This window comes from Macrobrachium rosenbergii, chromosome 59, assembly GCF_040412425.1.
Source record: "Macrobrachium rosenbergii isolate ZJJX-2024 chromosome 59, ASM4041242v1, whole genome shotgun sequence".
In the NCBI taxonomy this organism is placed as follows: domain Eukaryota; kingdom Metazoa; phylum Arthropoda; class Malacostraca; order Decapoda; family Palaemonidae; genus Macrobrachium; species Macrobrachium rosenbergii.
This window is the reverse complement of record NC_089799.1, coordinates 23,329,839-23,349,651: the sequence shown is the minus strand read 5'-3', so window position 1 is coordinate 23,349,651 and position 19,813 is coordinate 23,329,839. Positions and strand designations below refer to the sequence as shown.

Below are 19,813 nucleotides of genomic sequence, written 5' to 3'. Positions count from 1 at the left end.
TCAGAATGGGAATAATCCTTATCTTGATTAAATAAATTTGCGTTTATCCTTTTCATAAGGAAGAAAAGGGAAGGACGTTGGCATCAGATAACACTTAGTTGCATTTTACGTCATTGAAACCAAAATTAATAGATTTCGTCAACTACCAAACTTTAAAAGTCGCAATTCATCTGCCCAATATATAATCATTCTGTAATAAAAAAAAAATTAAGGAGTTAAACCAGCCTTACCCACTCAGTAAAAGTTGTTCAAACTTTGCTTGGGTCAATGACTCATTTTAATAACCTGGCAAAACCGCTAACCTAAAATAACCAAATAATGATTATATTTTCTGCTAAAATATAAACTACTTACTATTTACCTACAAGAATATATGTAAGAATTTACGATATAAAACGCGCGAGGGCAAAAGGAAATGAAATGCATGCAGGCATTTATGTCCAGGCAATTATACCGTGTAGAATCAAAGTGTCATCATCTCTCTTTGTCAGTTCTTCTCCATTTAAACAACTGAGGATTTTCGTCACCACATGCATCACGTGGATTACAGTAAATGTAACATTACCTCACGCCGGTCGGTGGCCGTAGTACAGTGCCGTCAGCGCACCTCAATTGGTGCAATGTAGGCATTACTTAAGGTTCTTTGCAGCATGCCTTCGGCCCCTAGCTGCAACCCTTTCATTCCTTTTACTGTACCTCCTTTCATATTCTCTTCCTTTCATCTTACTTTCCACTCTTTCCTAACAATTAATTCACAGTGCAACTGCGAGGTTTTCCTCCCGTTACACTTTTTAACCCTTTTAATGGCAATTTCCTTTTCAGCGCTGAATGGCCTCATAGGTCCCAGAGCTTGGTCTTTGGCCTAAATTCCATATTCATTTCAATTCAATTCATATCGTTGGCTGTGGAAAATAAAATTTTCGTCATCACGTTCAAGTCCGAGTCGGAGAAAATCGTAGCCATAGTATTACTGTAGGACTGAAGATAAGGGCAACAGCAACAAGAATGAAATGTCTCTGGAAAAAATAATGCACACAATAAGGATATTGAAAATTATAACAGCATCAGCAACAGCAATGATGGTAAAGCTGAGACCGATAGCAATTATGATAAGGACCCCATTAATAAACGTTCTGAGCCTGATTGTGATGTTAGTAACACTAGCCACAGCAACAATAGTGAGTTCAAGAAAGTGAGAAAAATTATAAAAATATCACTCAAAGCAGTCCTTTATTCCCTATCCAGAAGGATGAGGGAGACGACCAAACGCACGCTTATTTTGGACAGTCTTCCAGAAATTGTAATGAGATTACAGAAGACAGGTGCAACGCTGCACATGCAAACGATGTTTGGGAAGTAGGTAATGGGTTCAAGTGCTCCAGAAATTATAGCAAAAACAATACATAGAAAACATTATAGAAATACGATCTTCAACACCGTCGCAAAACTCGTATCCGTTAGCACTGATCTTCATCCTATACATTATTTATACGCCAGTGAATATTTCAGGCGATTTATATCCCCACCATCAAGTATTGGATAAATCCCACCAGAAAGATAGCCATCAGTCAAAGGGGACAAATCGAAAGAAAACACGTTACTTTCATGACCAGTATAGCGTGCTTATTTTGTAAAAAAAAAAAAAAATAAATAAATAAAATGGATTAATATAAAGAAATCAAATGACATGCTGTCATTATTCATAATCATTGGAGAATACAAAATTCAATAAGCGTACATACTCGAGCAGAAAAAAAAAGGGAACATTTTAATCATTCTCGTCCTGTCCCATGATGCCGTGTAATAAGCCTATGATATTATTTAGACAATCATGAAAAATTAATAATTACAAGAAACACATATGCCATTCACTAGAAAATAACCCCCTCTTATAAGTCTTTCCTCGTTTTCACTGCTATGTATAAATGGATAAAGTGGAAAAGAGAGACATTTGAATTCTTCCTTATAAGCACTTATAGGGGAATCAAATATAGGCTACATGCAAATTCAAAATTGTCATTTATTCTTCAGTAGTAATTTAGACAAAAGAATGAAAAAGAATTCTACAAACAATTTAGAAAATTTGCAATTAAATGTCTGGCATGAGACGAGATGGGTATCATCTCATTTTCCATATCCTCCACCCCTGGAGAAGGAACCCCTTCCTCCAAAAGATCCACCTCCATGACCTCCGGATATTCCTCCTCCGAATTGTCCACCTTGGCCACCACTTGAGAATCCACCGCGAGAGCCATATCCTCCAGAGGATCCTCCTCCGAAGGAACTTCCTCCAAGCCCTCCTCCATGACCCCCTAAGGATCCGTGGGCTAAGGATCCACCTCCGTGACCACCACTGGAGAAACCGCCGCCACCTGAGCGATATCCTCCAGAGCCTCCTCCAAAGGATCCACCGCCAAGTCCTCCATGTCCTCCACCAAATCCACCTCCTACAACTCCAGCCTGGCACACAGCCAAGAGGACAGCGCCAACGCAAACAAACAGTAACCTCTGGAGGGAGAAAATGGAGAAAAAAAAATATATACTTTTTTTTATATTACTTAGATAATATATTTCTTATAGTAAATGTTTCCATTTTTTTTAAAAAAGCAAGGGACCTTAGAATCTAGAACATTGGAATTATCCCTAAAGCCCACAGATATTTCTTATGAAATTAGTTGTTATAATTTCAGTTATACAATTGGAAGATCTTTATGTTACACTTGAATCTTAAGGGTATAGGCGCATTTTATTAAATTCCAGGTGAATAAAAGGAAAACTATTGGTCTCACCATGGTGTGACTGGAAGCCTTAGTGATTTCAGACTGTGCTTCTGTTTGGGATCTTGTCGCTTTATATACAGCTCACATCGAGTCTCTCCTTTACGAAGGTCATCGATATTCGTATTTTCATGTTTACCCTGGCCTCGGTAAATGGCAGGAAAAGGTAGAAAAAATTAACTTATCAAGGAGAGCTTGTATGGAGAGCGAAGTAGCTGTTGCTTTTTATTTTTGAATGAAATATATTTTATTCAAAAATGTATCTTTTTTACAAAATGGCCCATTCCCCCAATCATCATTTTGGCAGCGTCTTTTCGGAGAATGCGGTCTATTTCGAGTGATGAAAAGCTCTCTAATTTTCGACTATAATCTAAATAGAAAGGTTTATTGCTGTAACCAGGTACTTTAAAATAGTAATTTAGTACTCATGATATTGACTTCGCAACAAATACCGTTAGCAGATTATTGATCATTATACAGTAATGTTTAAATTTTAGCTAGATAAAAACCTGGGAAAATGAAGAATACTTTCTTGGTATTGACAAAAACATAGGGCATATTATGATATAGAAAAGTAATTTGTCGGATAATGTCGGCCATTATCCATTTTCTTGAAAACAATATCTTTAAAATCGATATGTTACTTAACTAAAAACCGAAGTTTAAGGGACGGAAAGGTACTGTCATGTATTTCTGAGATATTGCAGCTTAGATTTACGGACGAAAATATCACGGACGACCAGCGGCGTCAGCAGTGATGAAGTGATATATCGTTACCAAGAAACTGAGGCGTTTCCTCAGTGTTGTTTTCTTTCTTTTATTGATAGTTTACTGCAATTCATGCTAATATTTCAGAGAATTAGTATATACGGTTATGGCCGTTTTTTTTTTCTTCATCCCACTGAATAGCGGACGTGATGTAAAGAAGGAATTGTTTTGTTAGCATCATATTCCATAAGATATACTATTGTATAAGGGAGAAAAGTTTGCTGTATGGTTAGATGAAATGATTTTAATTTTGTATCTGAATATCGAGATTTGTATGTATATATATATATATATATATATATATATATATATATATATATATATATATATATATATATATATATATATATATATATATATATAAATATATATATATATATATATATATATATATATATATATATATATATATATATATATATATATATATATATATATATATATATATATATATATATGTATATATATAAATATATTTATATATATATATATATATATATATATATATATATATATATATATATATATATATATATATATATATATATATATATATATATATATATATATATATATATATATATATATATATATATATATATATATATATATATATATATATATATATATATATATATATATATATATATATATATATATATATATATATATATATATATATATATATATATATATATATATATATATATATATATATAATATATATATATATATATATATATATATATATATATATATATATATATATATATATTTATTTATTTATATATATATATATATATATATATATATATATATATATATATATATATATATATATATATATATATGAAATTTTTCATCACACCATGATTTATATACAATCATGAAGCTACAATGTCGCTTAATATCAAATTCACGCTACCTTGGGAATATGCCCGATGGGGTAGGGAATTATCGCCGAAGGGGAATTTATAAGTGATAAATGGACTGGTACTGCCGAGTACCATGAGTCTCGAACCCACGACACAGGGGTACTTATCCAGCGACTCCAGTCGACGTTCTACCCACTGAGCTACCAGGGGCAGAACGTTGACTGGAGTCGCTGGATAAGTATCGGTGTCGTGGGTTCGATACCGGCAGTACCAGTCCATTTATCACTTATAAATTCCTCTTCGGTGATAATTCCTCATCGGGATATTCCGAGGTAGAATGAATTTGATATTAAGCGACATTTGTAGCTTCATGATTATATATATATACAGTATATGTATATATATATACATATATATATATATATATATATATATATATATATATATATATATATATATATATATATATATATATATATATATATATATATATATATTCAGAAAGCTACAAACGTCCTTTAATATCCAATTCACTCTACCTCGGAAATAATATATTTTCATATATGTTACCGAAGGAATTTTAAGTTGATATTAAGTCCACCGTCCCGTGGGATCGAACCAGCGACGGACGAGGAATCAGGACTACAGTGACGCACTAACGAAATCAATATATTTTCATATATGTTACCGAAGGGGAATTTTTGTTGATAATAAGTCCACCGTCCCGTGGGATCGAACCAGCGACGGACGAGGAATCAGGACTACAGTGACGCACTAACGAAATCGGTAGTCACTGTAGTCCTGATTGATCCCACGGTACGGTGGTATTACATATATGAAAATATATTATTTCCGAGGTATGAATTATATATCGACGTTTGTAGCTTTGATTGTATATGAATCACGGTGATGATAAATAGTCATATATATATATATATATATATATATATATATATATATATATATATATATATATATATATATATATGTATATATATATATATATATATATATATATATATATATATATATATATATATATATATATATATATATATATATATATTACTTTTACTTTTATCACATCACCGTGATTCATGTACAAGCATTAAGCTACAAACGTCCTTTTTTAATATCCAATTCACTCTACCTCGGAAATAATATACTCTCATATATGTTACCGATGGGGAATTTTTTTGTTGATAATAAGATCGTCGTCCCGTGGGCTCGAACCAACGAAAGACAAGAACTCAGGACTACAGTGACGCCTTTACCCACAAGGCCAACAAATGAGGTATAAGCTGATAACGGCTCCCACATACAAATCCCCGTCGAACTCAGGTATTAGTATTTAGAATCGATATCAACCCACCTCTGCCATGCTGACCATGTAGTGCGTTTGTCGCACGCAGCCATATCATGACTTTTTATCACATCACCGTGACTCATATACAGGCATTAAGCTACAAACGTCCTTTAATATCCAATTCACTCTACCTCGGAAATAATATATTTTCATATATGTTACCGAAGGGGAATTTTTTAGTTGATAATAAGTTCGTCGTCCCGTGGGCTCGAACTAAAGAAAGACAAGAACTCAGGACTACAGTGATGCCTTTACCCACACAGCCAATAAGTGAGGTATAAGTTGATACCGGCTCCCACATACAAATCCCCGTCGAACTCAGGTATTAGTATTTAGAGTCGATATCAACCCACCTCTGCCAAGCTGACCATGTAGTGCGTTTGTCGCATGCAGCCATATTATGACTTTTTATCACATCACCGTGATTCATATACAAGCATTAAGCTACAAACGTCCTTTAATATCCAATTCACTCTACCTCGGAAATAATATATTTTTATATAAGTTACCGAAGGGGAATTTTTTAGTTGATAATAAGTTCGTAGTCCCGTGGGCTCGAACCAACGAGACAAGAACTCAGGACTACAGTGACACCTTTACCCATACGGCCAACAACTGAGGTATAAGTTGATACCGGCTCCCAATACAATTCCCCGTAGAACTCAGATATTTGTATTTAGAGTCGATATCAACCCACCTCTGCTATGCTGACCATGTAGTGCGTTTGTCGCATGCAGCCATATTATGACTTTTTATCACATCACCGTGATTCATATACAAGCATTAAGGTATGTGTGTGTGTGTGTGTGTATGTGTGTGTATGTAATAAAAGAGACATTTGAAGTTTTTCAGGAAAGAAATAATTCCATATAAATTGAAATTTATCATTTATTCTTCAGTTGTAATTAAGACAATACAAATCAAAAGGAAAATTTCCTAAAATTATTTCGAAAATTTAAAACAGTTGTCTGGAATGGTATGTGGTGTCATGTCATTTTCCATATCCTCCACCCCTGGAGAAGGAACCCCTTCCTCCAAAGGATCCACCTCCGTGACCTCCGGATATTCCTCCTCCGAATTGTCCACCATGACCACCACTTGAGAATCCACCTTGAGAGCCATAGCCTCCAGAGGATCCTCCTCCGAAGGAACTTCCTCCAAGTCCTCCTCCAAGACCACCAAAGGAGCCGTGGCCTAATGATCCACCTCCTCCACTGGAGAAACCGCCGCCACCTGAGCGATATCCTCCAGAGCCTCCTCCAAAGGATCCACCGCCAATTCCTCCATGTCCTCCACCGAATCCACCTCCTACAACTCCAGCCTGGCACACAGCCAAGAGGACAGCGCCAATGCAAACGAACAGTAACTTCTGGAGGGAGAAAATCGAGAAACGTGTGTGAAAATTTACTTTTAATTTTCTTTGGATATTTTTAGAAAGGAAAATTTCATTTTAAAAAATTCTCAGTCTTCTGGATTTTCAGGATCTAGAACACTGATATTTCTGAAATTCATAAATACTTCAGTGGTCAATTATATCTAATTAAATGCTTAAGGAATTTGTTAATTTATAATTCTGTTATACAACTGGAAGATCTTTATGTTGTACTTGAATCTTATGGACATGGGCGCATTTCACCAAACTGAAGGTGGATGATAGAAAACTAGTCTCACCATGGTATGACTGGAAGCCTTAGTGATTTCAGACTGTGCTTCTGTTTGGGATCTTGTCGCTTTATATACAGCTCACATCGAGTCTCTCCTTTGCGAAGGTCATCGATATCCGTATTTTCATGTTTACACTGGCCTCGGTAAATGGCAGGAAAAGGTAGAAAAAATTAAATTTTTCAAGGAGAACTTGTATTGAGAGCGAAGTAGACATTACTTTTTTATTTTTGAATAAAATAATATTTTAATAAAAATAAATATTTTTTACAAAATGGCCCATTTCCCCAATCATCATTCTGACGGTTTCTTTTCGGAGAATGCGATCGATTTCGAGTGATGAAAAGCTCTCTTTTTTCGACTATAATTCAAATAGATAAGAAGTTTATTATTAGAGCCAGGTACTTAAAAATGGTAATTTGATACTCATGATATTGACTTCATAACAAATACCGTTGGCATGTAATGTTTAATTTTTAGCTAGATGAAAACATGCGCAGATAAATAATACTTTTGTGGTATTGACGAAAATATAAGGCATATTATGATATAGATAAGTAATTTGTCGGATAATGTCGGCCATTATTAATTTTCTTTCAAACAATATCTTTAAAATCGATAATATGTTACTTAACTAAAAACCGAAGTATAAGGGACTCAAAGGTCTTGTCATGATTTCCGAGATATTGTAACTTAAAATTACGGAAGGAATTATCACGTACGACCTTCGGCATCAACAGTGATCCACGGTGATATATCGTTACAAGGATATGGAGGTGTTTGGTCAGTGTTATTTGTTTTTTTATTGATATTTATGTTGCAATAAGTTGTAAGTGTCATATCCATAAGAGATACGACTATATGAGAACACTCTTTGCTATATGGTTAGAAGAAACTTATTTATTTTGTAACTTATCATCTGAAAAATTGAGATTTGTATACATTATATAGGTTATATATATATATATATATATATATATATATATATATATATATATATATATATATATATATATATATATATATATATGTGTGTGTGTGTGTGTGTGTGTGTGTATATACATTGCAGAATATCATTCCTGAAAAGCATTGAATTATTTGTGAGCAGCTATAATTATTCAGTCAATTATGCCGAACACCAGAGGGATCGATTCAATAACCAAATTATTGCAAATGGGGATAAGGTTATGAATGAAAGTCAGCAAGGAGCTTTCTCGAACAACTGCAAACAACATCTAAAATTGATTATTGCAATATATACCTCACTTATAATTGCAAGTGCCTTGGTGTCCTTATAAACAATGATAGTAACTTTCAAAGAGTAAATAAAACAGAACATAACATACATGAGAGAACAACCAAAAAGTAAAGGAAAGTATTCCGGTGAAACGGCAGATGTTGTATGAAGGATGAACACAAAAATAATAGTGACAATAAGGAAATTTCTATAGGAAAATCATGTTCACAATGATGCTACTGAAAATGATAACAGCTTCAATAAAAGATACGATGGTAAATTTATAAGACATTCATATGAGTTTTGAGCCTGATGGTAATGTTAGTAACACTAGGAACATCAATGACAGTGTGTAGGTAAGTGCGAGGAATAAGGAAATGCCACAAAAGTGTAGCTTTACATTCCCTGCGCAAAAGGAAGGGGAAACCTCCCAAATAATCGTAAAGAGATTAAAAATGACAGGGGAGAGGCCCTACGTAGAAACATAATTTAGGGAAATAGTTAATAGGTTCCACAGCTTTAGAAATTATAAAAAAAAATGACATAAGAAACATTTTAAGACCCTCCACGCATTCACAAAAATCGTATCCGTTAATTTAGATACTCATATCGTATCCTTAGAGTCAAGAACCTTGTCAAGAAGGTTTTATCCAGATCCGAGAAGAAGGAAAAAATACCGTTTACAATTCAGGAAAGTAGTTTTAAATTTACAATACTCCTTTAATCTGAGCCCTCAGCGATTTCCAACCGAAGCAACTGGACAGTTTTCTTCGTCCTTAATATTAGTTTGTACGTCACTGAATGCATTAACCAGATGTTGTGACCCCAGTTTTCATAGCCACAAATCAATCAATCTCGCTGAATACTTTACGCCATTTCTTTTCCCAGCATCGATGATTGGATAATTTCAGAGGGGTGGCCGCCAAGAGAATCGAAAAATAAATTGAAAGAAAATATATTCATTTCCTAACGCACATAGCGTAATTATTATGTAAAAACAAGATCAACATAACGATTCAAATGATAAACTGTTCGTATCCGTAATTATTCCACAAAACGAAATCACGTAAGTGTGCTTACTTGTAAAAATATCACAAAAGAATAGGGATATTTACTGTTTGCTGGCCTTCAAGAGATCCCTTATAACCGCCACATTAATTTTGCGAGACAATCCGAAAGTCGTGGATCATCGTTACAAGAGACTCGTTATATATATATATATATATATATATATATATATATATATATATATATATATATATATATATATATATATATATATATATATATATATATATATATATATAATATATAAGAAAGATACATTTGAAACATTTGAAAGGAAAAATATAATTCCATATAAACTGAAATTTACTATTTATTCCTCAATGTTAATTAAGACAATGGAATTCAAAAGGAAAATTTCCTAAAATGATTTCGAAAATTTAAAACAGTTGTCTGGCATGGGATGGTTGTCATCTCATTTTCCATATCCTCCACCCCTGGAGAAGGAACCCCTTCCTCCAAAGGATCCACCTCCATGACCTCCGGATATTCCTCCTCCGAAGGAACTTCCTCCAAGTCCTCCTCCATGACCTCCAAAGGAGCCGTGGCCTAATGATCCACCTCCTCCACTGGAGAAACCGCCGCCACCTGAGCGATATCCTCCAGAGCCTCCTCCAAAGGATCCACCGCCAAGTCCTCCATGTCCTCCACCGAATCCACCTCCTACAAATCCAGCCTGGCACACAGCCAAGAGGACAGCGCCAATGCAAACGAACAGTAACTTCTGGAGGGAGAAAATGGAGAAACGTGTATGAAAATTTACTTTTAATTCACTTTGGATATTTTTCAGAAAGAAAAATTTCCTTTTAAAAAATTGAGATATCTTCTAAGAATCTAAAACACTGATTTCTCTAAAACTCATGAATACTTCAATAGTCTATGTTACTAAATTTGTTAAGTTATAATTTCAGTTATACAACTGGAAGATCTGAACGTTACACCTGAATCTTGTTGATTTGGGCATATTTCATTAGATTCGAGGTGAATAAAAGGAAAACTATTGGTCTCACCATGGTGTGACTGGAAGCCTTAGTGGTTTCAGACTGTGCTTCTGTTTGGGATCTTGTCGCTTTATATACAGCTCACATCGAGTCTCTCCTTTACGAAGGTCATCGATATCCGTATTTTCATGTTTACCCTGGCCTCAGTAAATGGCAGGAAAAGGTAGAAAAAAATAAACTTTTCAAGGAGAACTTGTATGGAGAGCGAAGAATCCGTTCCTTTTTATTTTTAAATAAAATAATATTTTATTAAAAAATAAATACTTTTTACAAAATGGTACATTCCCCTAATCATCATTTTGACGGGTTTTTTTTCGGAGAATGCGATTGATTGCAAGTGATGAAAAACTCTTTATTTTCGACTATAATTTAAATAGATAAGAAGTTTGTTATTTGAACCAGGTGCTTTGAAATGGTAATTTAATACTCATGATATTGACTTCGCAACAAATACCGTTGACAGGTTATTGCTAATTATACAGCAATGTTTAGTTTTTACCTAGATAAAAACCTGAGAAGATGAATAATACTTCAGTGGTACTGACGAATTTTTAGGGCATATTATGATATCGATAAGTAATCTGTCGGATAATGTCGACCATTATTCATTTTCTTACAAACAATATCTTTTAAATCAATAGCATGTTACTTAACTATAATCCTAACTTTAAGGGACTCAAAAGTGCTGTCATATATTCGGAGATGTTGTGGCTTAAAATTACGGAAAAAAATATCACGTAGGACGAGCTGAGTCAAAAGTGATGTGTGGTGAATTATCGCTACAAGGAAAGGGTCGTGTTTGGTCAGTGTTATTTTTTTTTTATTGATAGTGTTGCTGCACTTCATGTTGATAGTAGAAAGAGTTACTATATACGGTTATGGTTTTTTTTTTCATCCCACTGGATAGCGGACGAGGAGTATAGGAGAAATTGCTTTGTTTTTGTCCAATAAAATCTGCAATAAGTTGTTAGTATCATGTTCCAAAAGAGATATGATCGCATGGAAAAACTCTTTGCTGTATGGTTAGTTGATATTGATTTAATTTTGTATCTGAAAATCTAGATTTGTAGGGTCTATATGTATATATATATATATATATATATATATATATATATATATATATATATATATATATATATATATATATATATATATATATATATATATATATATATATATATATATATATATATATATATATATATATATATATATATATATATATATATATATATATATATATATATATATATATATATATATATATATATATATATATATATATATATATATATATATATATATATATATATATATATATATATATATATATATATATATATATATATATATATATATATATCAAAATATATATCTATATGACCAGCACTGAATATATTTATGTAATTAGTTATAATTAGCGTCATTTATGCCAAGCCTCCGAACGATCAATTCAGTAACCAAAATATTGCAAATGGGAGTAAGATAATGAATGATAATCAACAAGGAACTTTCTCGAACAACTGCAAACAACATACAAAATTAATTATTTGCAATATACACCTCACTGATAGTTGTAAGTGTCTTCTTTTCCTCATAAACAATGATAGTAACTTTCAAAGAGTAAATAAAACAGAAAGTCACATCCTTGTGAGGACAACCAGAAAGTAAATGAAAGTATTCCGGGGAAACCGCAGATGTTGTATTAAAAATGAAGATAAAAATGTTAGCAAGAATAAGAAAATTTCTCTTCGAAAAATAATGTTCACAATAAAGTTATAAGACATCATTGATAAGAACTTTGAGCATGATGGTAATGTTAGTAACACTAGCAAAATCAATAATAGTGTCTTAGAAAGTGAGAGAAATTACGAAATACCACAAAAGGGTCGTTTTATATTCCTTGCGCAAAAGGAGGGGCAACCTCCCAAGAAATCGTAGAGATTACAAAGGACAAGGGAGAGGCCCTACGTAGAAACATAATTTAGGGAAGTAGTTACTAGGTTCCACATCTTTAGAAATAATGGAAAGAATACAAAAGAAACGTTTTAAGATCCTGCACTCATTCAAAAGACTCGTATCCGTTGATCTTGATCGGAACGTCGTATCCTTACAGTTAACAGCCTCGTTGAGAAAGTTTTATCTATATCCGAGTACTAGAAAAACTACTGGTTAACAATTCAGATAAGCAGTTTTAATGTTACGATACTTCTCTTATCTGAGCCCATCAACGATTTTCAACTAAAACTACTGAACAGTTTTCTTCATCCTTAGGATTGGTATGTGCGTCACTATATATTTTAAACAAGATGTTCTGACCCCAGTTTTAATAGCCATAAATCATTCATTCAATCAATAACTGAATAGTTTACGCCATTTCTTTGCCTAGCATTGATGTTTGCATAATTTCAGAAAGATGGCCGGCAAGAGAATCGAAAAATAAATTGAAAGAAAATATATTAATTTCCTAACTCACATAGCCTAATTATTATGTCAAAGCAAATACAACATAAAAGTTCAAATGACAAACTGTTAGTATCCGCAGTTATTGCACAAAACGAAATCGCATATCTGCGCTTACTCGTAAAAACATCACAAAAGAATAGGGATGATGTTTGCTACGCTTCCGGAGATGCCTCATAACATCCACATTAAATCTGAAAGGCAATCAGAAAGTCGTGGCTCAATGATTACGAGAGATTCGATTTTTTATATAAACATATATATATATATATATATATATATATATATATATATATATATATATATATATATATATATATATATATATATATATATATATATATATATATATATATATATATATATATATATATATATATATATATATATATATATATATATATATATATATATATATATATATATATATATATATATATATATATATATATATATATATATATATATATATATATATATATATATATATATATATATATATATATATATATATATATATATATATATATATATATATATTGTATATAAATAAATATATATATATATATATATATATATATATATATATATATATATATATATATATATATATATATATATATATATATATATATATATATATATATATATATATATATATATATATATATATATAAATAAATAAATATATATATATATATATATATATATATATATATATATATATATATATATTAAGTGAAAGAAAGACATTTCAGATTTTTTGGAAAAAAATAATTCCATATAAATTGAAATTTATTTCTTATTCTTTAACAATAATTAAGACAACAGAATTCAAGAGGAAAATTTTTTGTATAATAATTTCGAAAATTTCAAACAATTGTCTGGCATGGGATGGGTGTCATCTCATTTTCCATATCCTCCACCCCTGGAGAAGGAACCCCTTCCTCCAAAGGATCCACCTCCATGACCTCCGGATATTCCTCCTCCGAATTGTCCACCATGACCACCACTTGAGAATCCACCTCGAGAGCCATAGCCTCCAGAGGATCCGCCTCCGAAGGAACTTCCTCCAAGTCCTCCTCCAAGACCTCCAAAGGAGCCGTGGCCTAATGATCCACCTCCTCCACTGGAGAAACCGCCGCCACCTGAGCGATATCCTCCAGAGCCTCCTCCAAAGGATCCACCGCCAAGTCCTCCATGTCCTCCACCGAATCCACCTCCTACAACTCCAGCCTGGCACACAGCCAAGAGGGCAGCGCCAATGCAAACGAACAGTAACTTCTGGAGGGAGAAAATGAAGAAACGTGTATAAAAATTTACTTTTAATTTCTTTGGATATTTTTAGAAAGAAAAATTTCCTGTTAAAAGATTTATATGTCTTCTAAGAATCTAAAACACTGACTTCTCTAAAATTCATGAATGCTTCAATAGTCTATGTTATTAAATTTGTTAAGTTATAATTATAGTTATACAACTGGAAGATATCAACGTTACACCTGAATCTTGTTGATATGGGTATATTTCATTAAATTCCAGGTGAATAAAAGGAAAACTATTGGTCTCACCATGGTGTGACTGGAAGCCTTAGTGGTTTCAGACTGTGCTTCTGTTTGGGTTCTTGTCGCTTTATATACAGCTCACATCGAGTCTCTCCTTTACGAAGGTCATCGATATCCATAAGGTAGAAAAAATTAAATTTTTCAAGGAGAACTTGTATTGAGAGCGAAGTAGCCGTTCCTTTTTTATTTTTGAATAGAATACTATTTTATCAAAAAATAAATCTTTTTTACAAATGGTCCATTCCCCCAATCATCATTTTGACGGTTTCTTTTCGTAGAATGAGATCTATTTCGAATGATGAAAAGCTATCTGCTGAAGACTATAATTTAAATAGATAATAGGTTTATTATTAGAAGCAAGTACTTAAAATGGTAATTTAATACTCATGATTTTGACTTCGCAGTAAATACCGTTGAAAGGTTATTGATCATTATACAGTAAATGTTTACTTTTTGGCTAGATAAAAACCTTGGAGGATGAATAATACTTTCGTGATACTGGCAAATATATAGGGCTTACTATGATATAGACTAGTAATTTGTCGGATAATGAAGGCCATTATTCATTTTCTTGCAAGCAACATCTTTAAAATCGATAACATGTTGCTTAACTGAAAACCAAAGTTGAAGGGACGGAAAGGTACTATCATGTATTTCCGAGATATTGTAGCTTAGAATTTCAGAAGGAAATATCACGTAGGACCAGCGGCGTCAACAGTGATCCATGGTGATAAATCGTTACAAGGAAATGGTCGTGTTTGGTCAGCGTCATTTGTTTTTATTTTTATTGATAGTTAGGCTGCAATTCATGTTGATAGTAGAAAGGGTTACTATATACGGTTATGGCCGTTTTTTTAATCCCACTGGATAGCGGACGTGATGTCAAGAAGGAATTACTTCTTTTGTTTTTCCAAATAACATTTGCAATAAGTTGTTAGTATCATATTCCAAAATATGTACGATTGTATGGGAAAAAAATCTTTGCTGTATGGTTAGAAGAAATTGATTGAATTTTGTAATATGATATATATCTGAAAATTTTATATATATATATATATATATATATATATATATATATATATATATATATATATATATATATATATATATATATATATATATATATATATATATATATATATATATATAAATATTTATATATCACTCCCGACCAGCGGTGACCTCGTTTATGAGCAGCTATAATTATTCAGTCAATTATGCATAACCTCAGAACGATCAATTCAGCAACCAAAGAATTCGAAATGAAAATAAGATAGTGAATGAAAATTAACATTCTTGAACAACTTCAAAAAATATACAGAATTAATTATTGCACTATACACATCACTGATAATTGTAAGGGTTGTGTTGTCCTTTTAAACAATGATAGTAACTTTCAAAGAGTAAATAAAACAGAAAATCACCTACTTGAGAGGACAACCAAAAAGAAAAGGAAAGTATTCCTGGGAAACCGCAGAGATTGTATTAAAGATGAAGATAAATATAATAGCGACAATAAGGAAATTTCCATGGGAAAAATAATATTCACAATAATGCTAATAAAAATGATAGCATCAATGTGAGCTTTGAGCCTGATGGTAATGTTAGTAACACTTGCAAAATCAATGATAGTATGTAAGGAAGTGAGAGAAATTAGGAAATACCACAAAAGTCTAGTTTTACATTCCCTAAGCAAAAGGAGGGGCAACCTCCCAAGAAATCGTACAGATTACACAGGACAGGTGAGAGGCTCTATGTAGAGACATAATTTAGGGAAGTAATTAATAGGTTCCACAGCTTTAGCAATTATGGAAAAAAATACAAAAGAAAAGATTTAACACCCTCCACGCATTCACAAAAATCGTATCCGTTAATCTTGATCGGAACATCATATCCTTACACTTAAGAACCCCGTCGAGAAGGTTTCATCTATATCCGAGTAGTAGGAAAAAATACTGGTTACAGTTCAGATAAGTAGTTTTCAAGTTAAAATGCTCCTCTAATCTGAGCCGTCAGCGATTTCCAACCGAAGTAACTGGACAATTTTCTTCGTCCTTAAAATTAGTTTGTACGTCACTGAATACATGAACCAGATGCTGTGACCCAAGTTTTCGTAGCCACAAATCAATCAGTCTCGCTAAATACTTTACGCCATTTCTTTTCCTAGCATCGATGTTTGGCTAATTTCTGAAAGGTAGCCGGCAAGAGAATCGAAAAATAAATTTAAAATAAATACGTTAATTTCCCAACTCGCATTGCGTAATTACTGTCAAAACAAGATCAGTATAAAAATTCAAATGACAAACTCTTATCCGTAACTGTTGCGCAAAACGAAATCACGTAAGTGTGCTTGTGAGTACTCGTAAAAATATCGCAGAAGACTAGGGATATTACCTGCTGCACTCCCAGGTATGCCTAATGACAGCCACATTAAATTTGCAAGACAATCAGAAAGTTGTAGTTCAATGATTACAAGAGACTCGTTTTATATATATATATATATATATATATATATATATATATATATATATATATATATATATATATATATATATATATATATATATATATATATCTATATATATATATATATATATATATATATATATATATATATATATATATATATATATATATATATATATATATATATATATATATATATATATATATATATATATATATATATATATATATATATATATATATATATATATATATATATATATATATACTATATATATATATATATATATATATATATATATATATATATATATATATATATATATAAAATGAATGACATATGAAACTTTTTAGGGAAAAGATAATTCCATATAAATTGAAATTTCATTATTTATTCTTCACTGGTAATTAAGACAATAGAATTCAAAAGGAAAATTTCCTAATGTTGATTTCGAAAATTTAAAACAGTTGTCTGGAATGGTATGTGGTGTCATCTCATTTTCCATATCCTCCACCCCTGGAGAAGGAACCCCTTCCTCCAAAGGATCCACCTCCATGACCTCCGGATATTCCTCCTCCGAAGGAACTTCCTCCAAGTCCTCCTCCATGACCTCCAAAGGAGCCGTGGCCTAATGATCCACCTCCTCCACTGGAGAAACCTCCACCTGAGCGATATCCTCCGGAGCCTCCTCCAAAGGATCCACCGCCAAGTCCTCCATGTCCTCCACCGAATCCACCTCCTACAAATCCAGCCTGGCACACAGCCAAGAGGACAGCGCCAATGCAAACGAACAGTAACTTCTGGAAGGAGAGAATGGAGAAACGTTTATGAAAATTTACTTTTAATTCACTTTGGATATTTTTTAGAAAGATAAATTTTCTGTTAAAAAAATTGAGATGTTTTCTTATAATCTAAAACACTGATTTCTCTAATACTCATGAATACTTCAATAGTCTATGTTACTAAATTTGTTAAGTTATAATTCCAGTTATACAACTGGAAGATCTGAACGTTACACCTGAATCTTGTTGATTTGGGCATATTTCATTAGATTCGAGGTGAATAAAAGGAAAACTATTGGTCTCACCATGGTGTGACTGGAAGCCTTAGTGGTTTCAGACTGTGCTTCTGTTTGGGATCTTGTCGCTTTATATACAGCTCACATCGAGTCTCTCCTTTACGAAGGTCATCGATATCCGCATTTTCATGTTTACCCTGGCCTCGGTAAATGGCAGGAAAAGGTAGAAAAATTAAATTTTTCAAGGAGAACTTGTATGGAGAGCAAAGTAGCCGTTCCTTTTTATTTTTTAATAAAATATCTTATTAAACAATAAATACTTTTTACAAAATGGTGCATTCACCCAATCATCATTTTGACGGTTTTTTCCCGGAGAATGCGATTGATTGCGAGTGATGAAAAACTCTCTAGTTTTGATTATAATTTAAATAGATAAGAAGTTTGTTATTAGAACTAGGTGCTTTAGAATGGTTATTTAATACTCATGGTATTGACTTCGCAACAAATACCGTTGACAGGTTATTGCTCATTATACAGTAATGTTTAGTTTTTACCTAGATAAAAACCTGAGAAGATGAATAATACTTCCGTGGTATTGACGAATTTTTAGGGCATATCATGATATCGATAAGTAATCTGTCGGATAATGTCGACAATTTTTCATTTTCTTACAAACAATATCTTTTAAATCGATAACATGTTTCTTAAATATAATCCGAACTTTAAGGGACTCTAAAGTGCTGTCATATATTCCGAGATGTTGTGGCTTAAAATTACAGAAGGAAATATCACGTACGACGAGCTGCGTCAGAAGTGATGTGTGGTGAAATATCGTTACAAGGGAAGGGTCGTGTTTGGTCAGTGTTATTTTTTTTTTTTTATTGATAGTTATGCTGCACTTCATGTTGATAGTAGAAAGAGTTAGTATATAAGGTTATGGCTTCTTTTTCATCCCACTAGATAGCTGACGTGATGTATAGAAGGAATTGCTTTGTTTTCATTCAATAAAATCTGCAGTGAGTTGTTAGTATCATATTCCAAAAGAGATATGATTGCATGGGAAAACTCTTTGCTGTATGGTTAGATGAAATTGATTTAATTTTGTATCTGAATATCTAGATTTGCATATATATGTAATATATACGGTATCTATCTATCTATATATATATATATATATATATATATATATATATATATATATATATATATATATATATATATATATATATATATATATATATATATATAGCTATATATATGAATGTCTTTCCTGTAATACTACAGTGTAATATGAAAATAAGAAGGCCCATACAAAAATTTAATAGTTTAAACATCCTCAAACAACATCAAAACTGCTCAGTCTAGACGTCGATTCATTATTTACTAAAGTCCTGATTGCCGACGTGTTGTTTTTCTTAGAGAGGAAGTTACAACCATATGAAGACCATTTTCCTCTTGGCATAGATAAAACTTTAAAACTTATCAATCTGTGTAACTAACAACGTGTTTTCTTTCAATGGTAATTTTACAAACAAAAATTTGGCTGTAGCAT

The 19,813-nt window shown here is 32.1% G+C and overlaps 4 protein-coding genes and 1 long non-coding RNA gene across 5 annotated transcripts; all 5 read right to left on the bottom strand.

The window, feature by feature from the left end:
* Positions 1-1,358: 1,358 nt before the first annotated feature.
* LOC136837522 (keratin, type I cytoskeletal 9-like) lies at positions 1,359-2,820 on the bottom strand. Its single transcript, XM_067102368.1, has 2 exons — positions 2,790-2,820; positions 1,359-2,508 (listed from the first exon to the last, which is right to left on the bottom strand). Exons 1-2 carry the CDS (start codon positions 2,790-2,792, stop codon positions 2,125-2,127), a joined length of 387 nt encoding a protein of 128 aa, XP_066958469.1. The 5' UTR covers positions 2,793-2,820; the 3' UTR covers positions 1,359-2,124.
* A 3,935-nt stretch (positions 2,821-6,755) lies between these two features.
* Positions 6,756-7,501, bottom strand: LOC136837703 (uncharacterized). The gene is made up of 2 exons (XM_067102604.1): positions 7,458-7,501; positions 6,756-7,155 (listed from the first exon to the last, which is right to left on the bottom strand). Exons 1-2 carry the CDS (start codon positions 7,458-7,460, stop codon positions 6,778-6,780), a joined length of 381 nt encoding a protein of 126 aa, XP_066958705.1. The 5' UTR covers positions 7,461-7,501; the 3' UTR covers positions 6,756-6,777.
* Positions 7,502-10,106: 2,605 nt separating this feature from the next.
* LOC136837551 (uncharacterized) lies at positions 10,107-10,861 on the bottom strand. The gene is made up of 2 exons (XM_067102400.1): positions 10,761-10,861; positions 10,107-10,474 (listed from the first exon to the last, which is right to left on the bottom strand). Exons 1-2 carry the CDS (start codon positions 10,761-10,763, stop codon positions 10,166-10,168), a joined length of 312 nt encoding a protein of 103 aa, XP_066958501.1. The 5' UTR covers positions 10,764-10,861; the 3' UTR covers positions 10,107-10,165.
* Positions 10,862-14,101: 3,240 nt separating this feature from the next.
* Positions 14,102-14,826, bottom strand: LOC136837544 (uncharacterized). The gene is made up of 2 exons (XM_067102388.1): positions 14,783-14,826; positions 14,102-14,498 (listed from the first exon to the last, which is right to left on the bottom strand). Exons 1-2 carry the CDS (start codon positions 14,783-14,785, stop codon positions 14,121-14,123), a joined length of 381 nt encoding a protein of 126 aa, XP_066958489.1. The 5' UTR covers positions 14,786-14,826; the 3' UTR covers positions 14,102-14,120.
* Positions 14,827-17,618: 2,792 nt separating this feature from the next.
* LOC136837507 (uncharacterized) lies at positions 17,619-18,431 on the bottom strand. The gene is made up of 2 exons (XR_010852706.1): positions 18,331-18,431; positions 17,619-18,043 (listed from the first exon to the last, which is right to left on the bottom strand). It is a non-coding gene; the product is annotated as an uncharacterized lncRNA (long non-coding RNA).
* Positions 18,432-19,813: the final 1,382 nt, after the last annotated feature.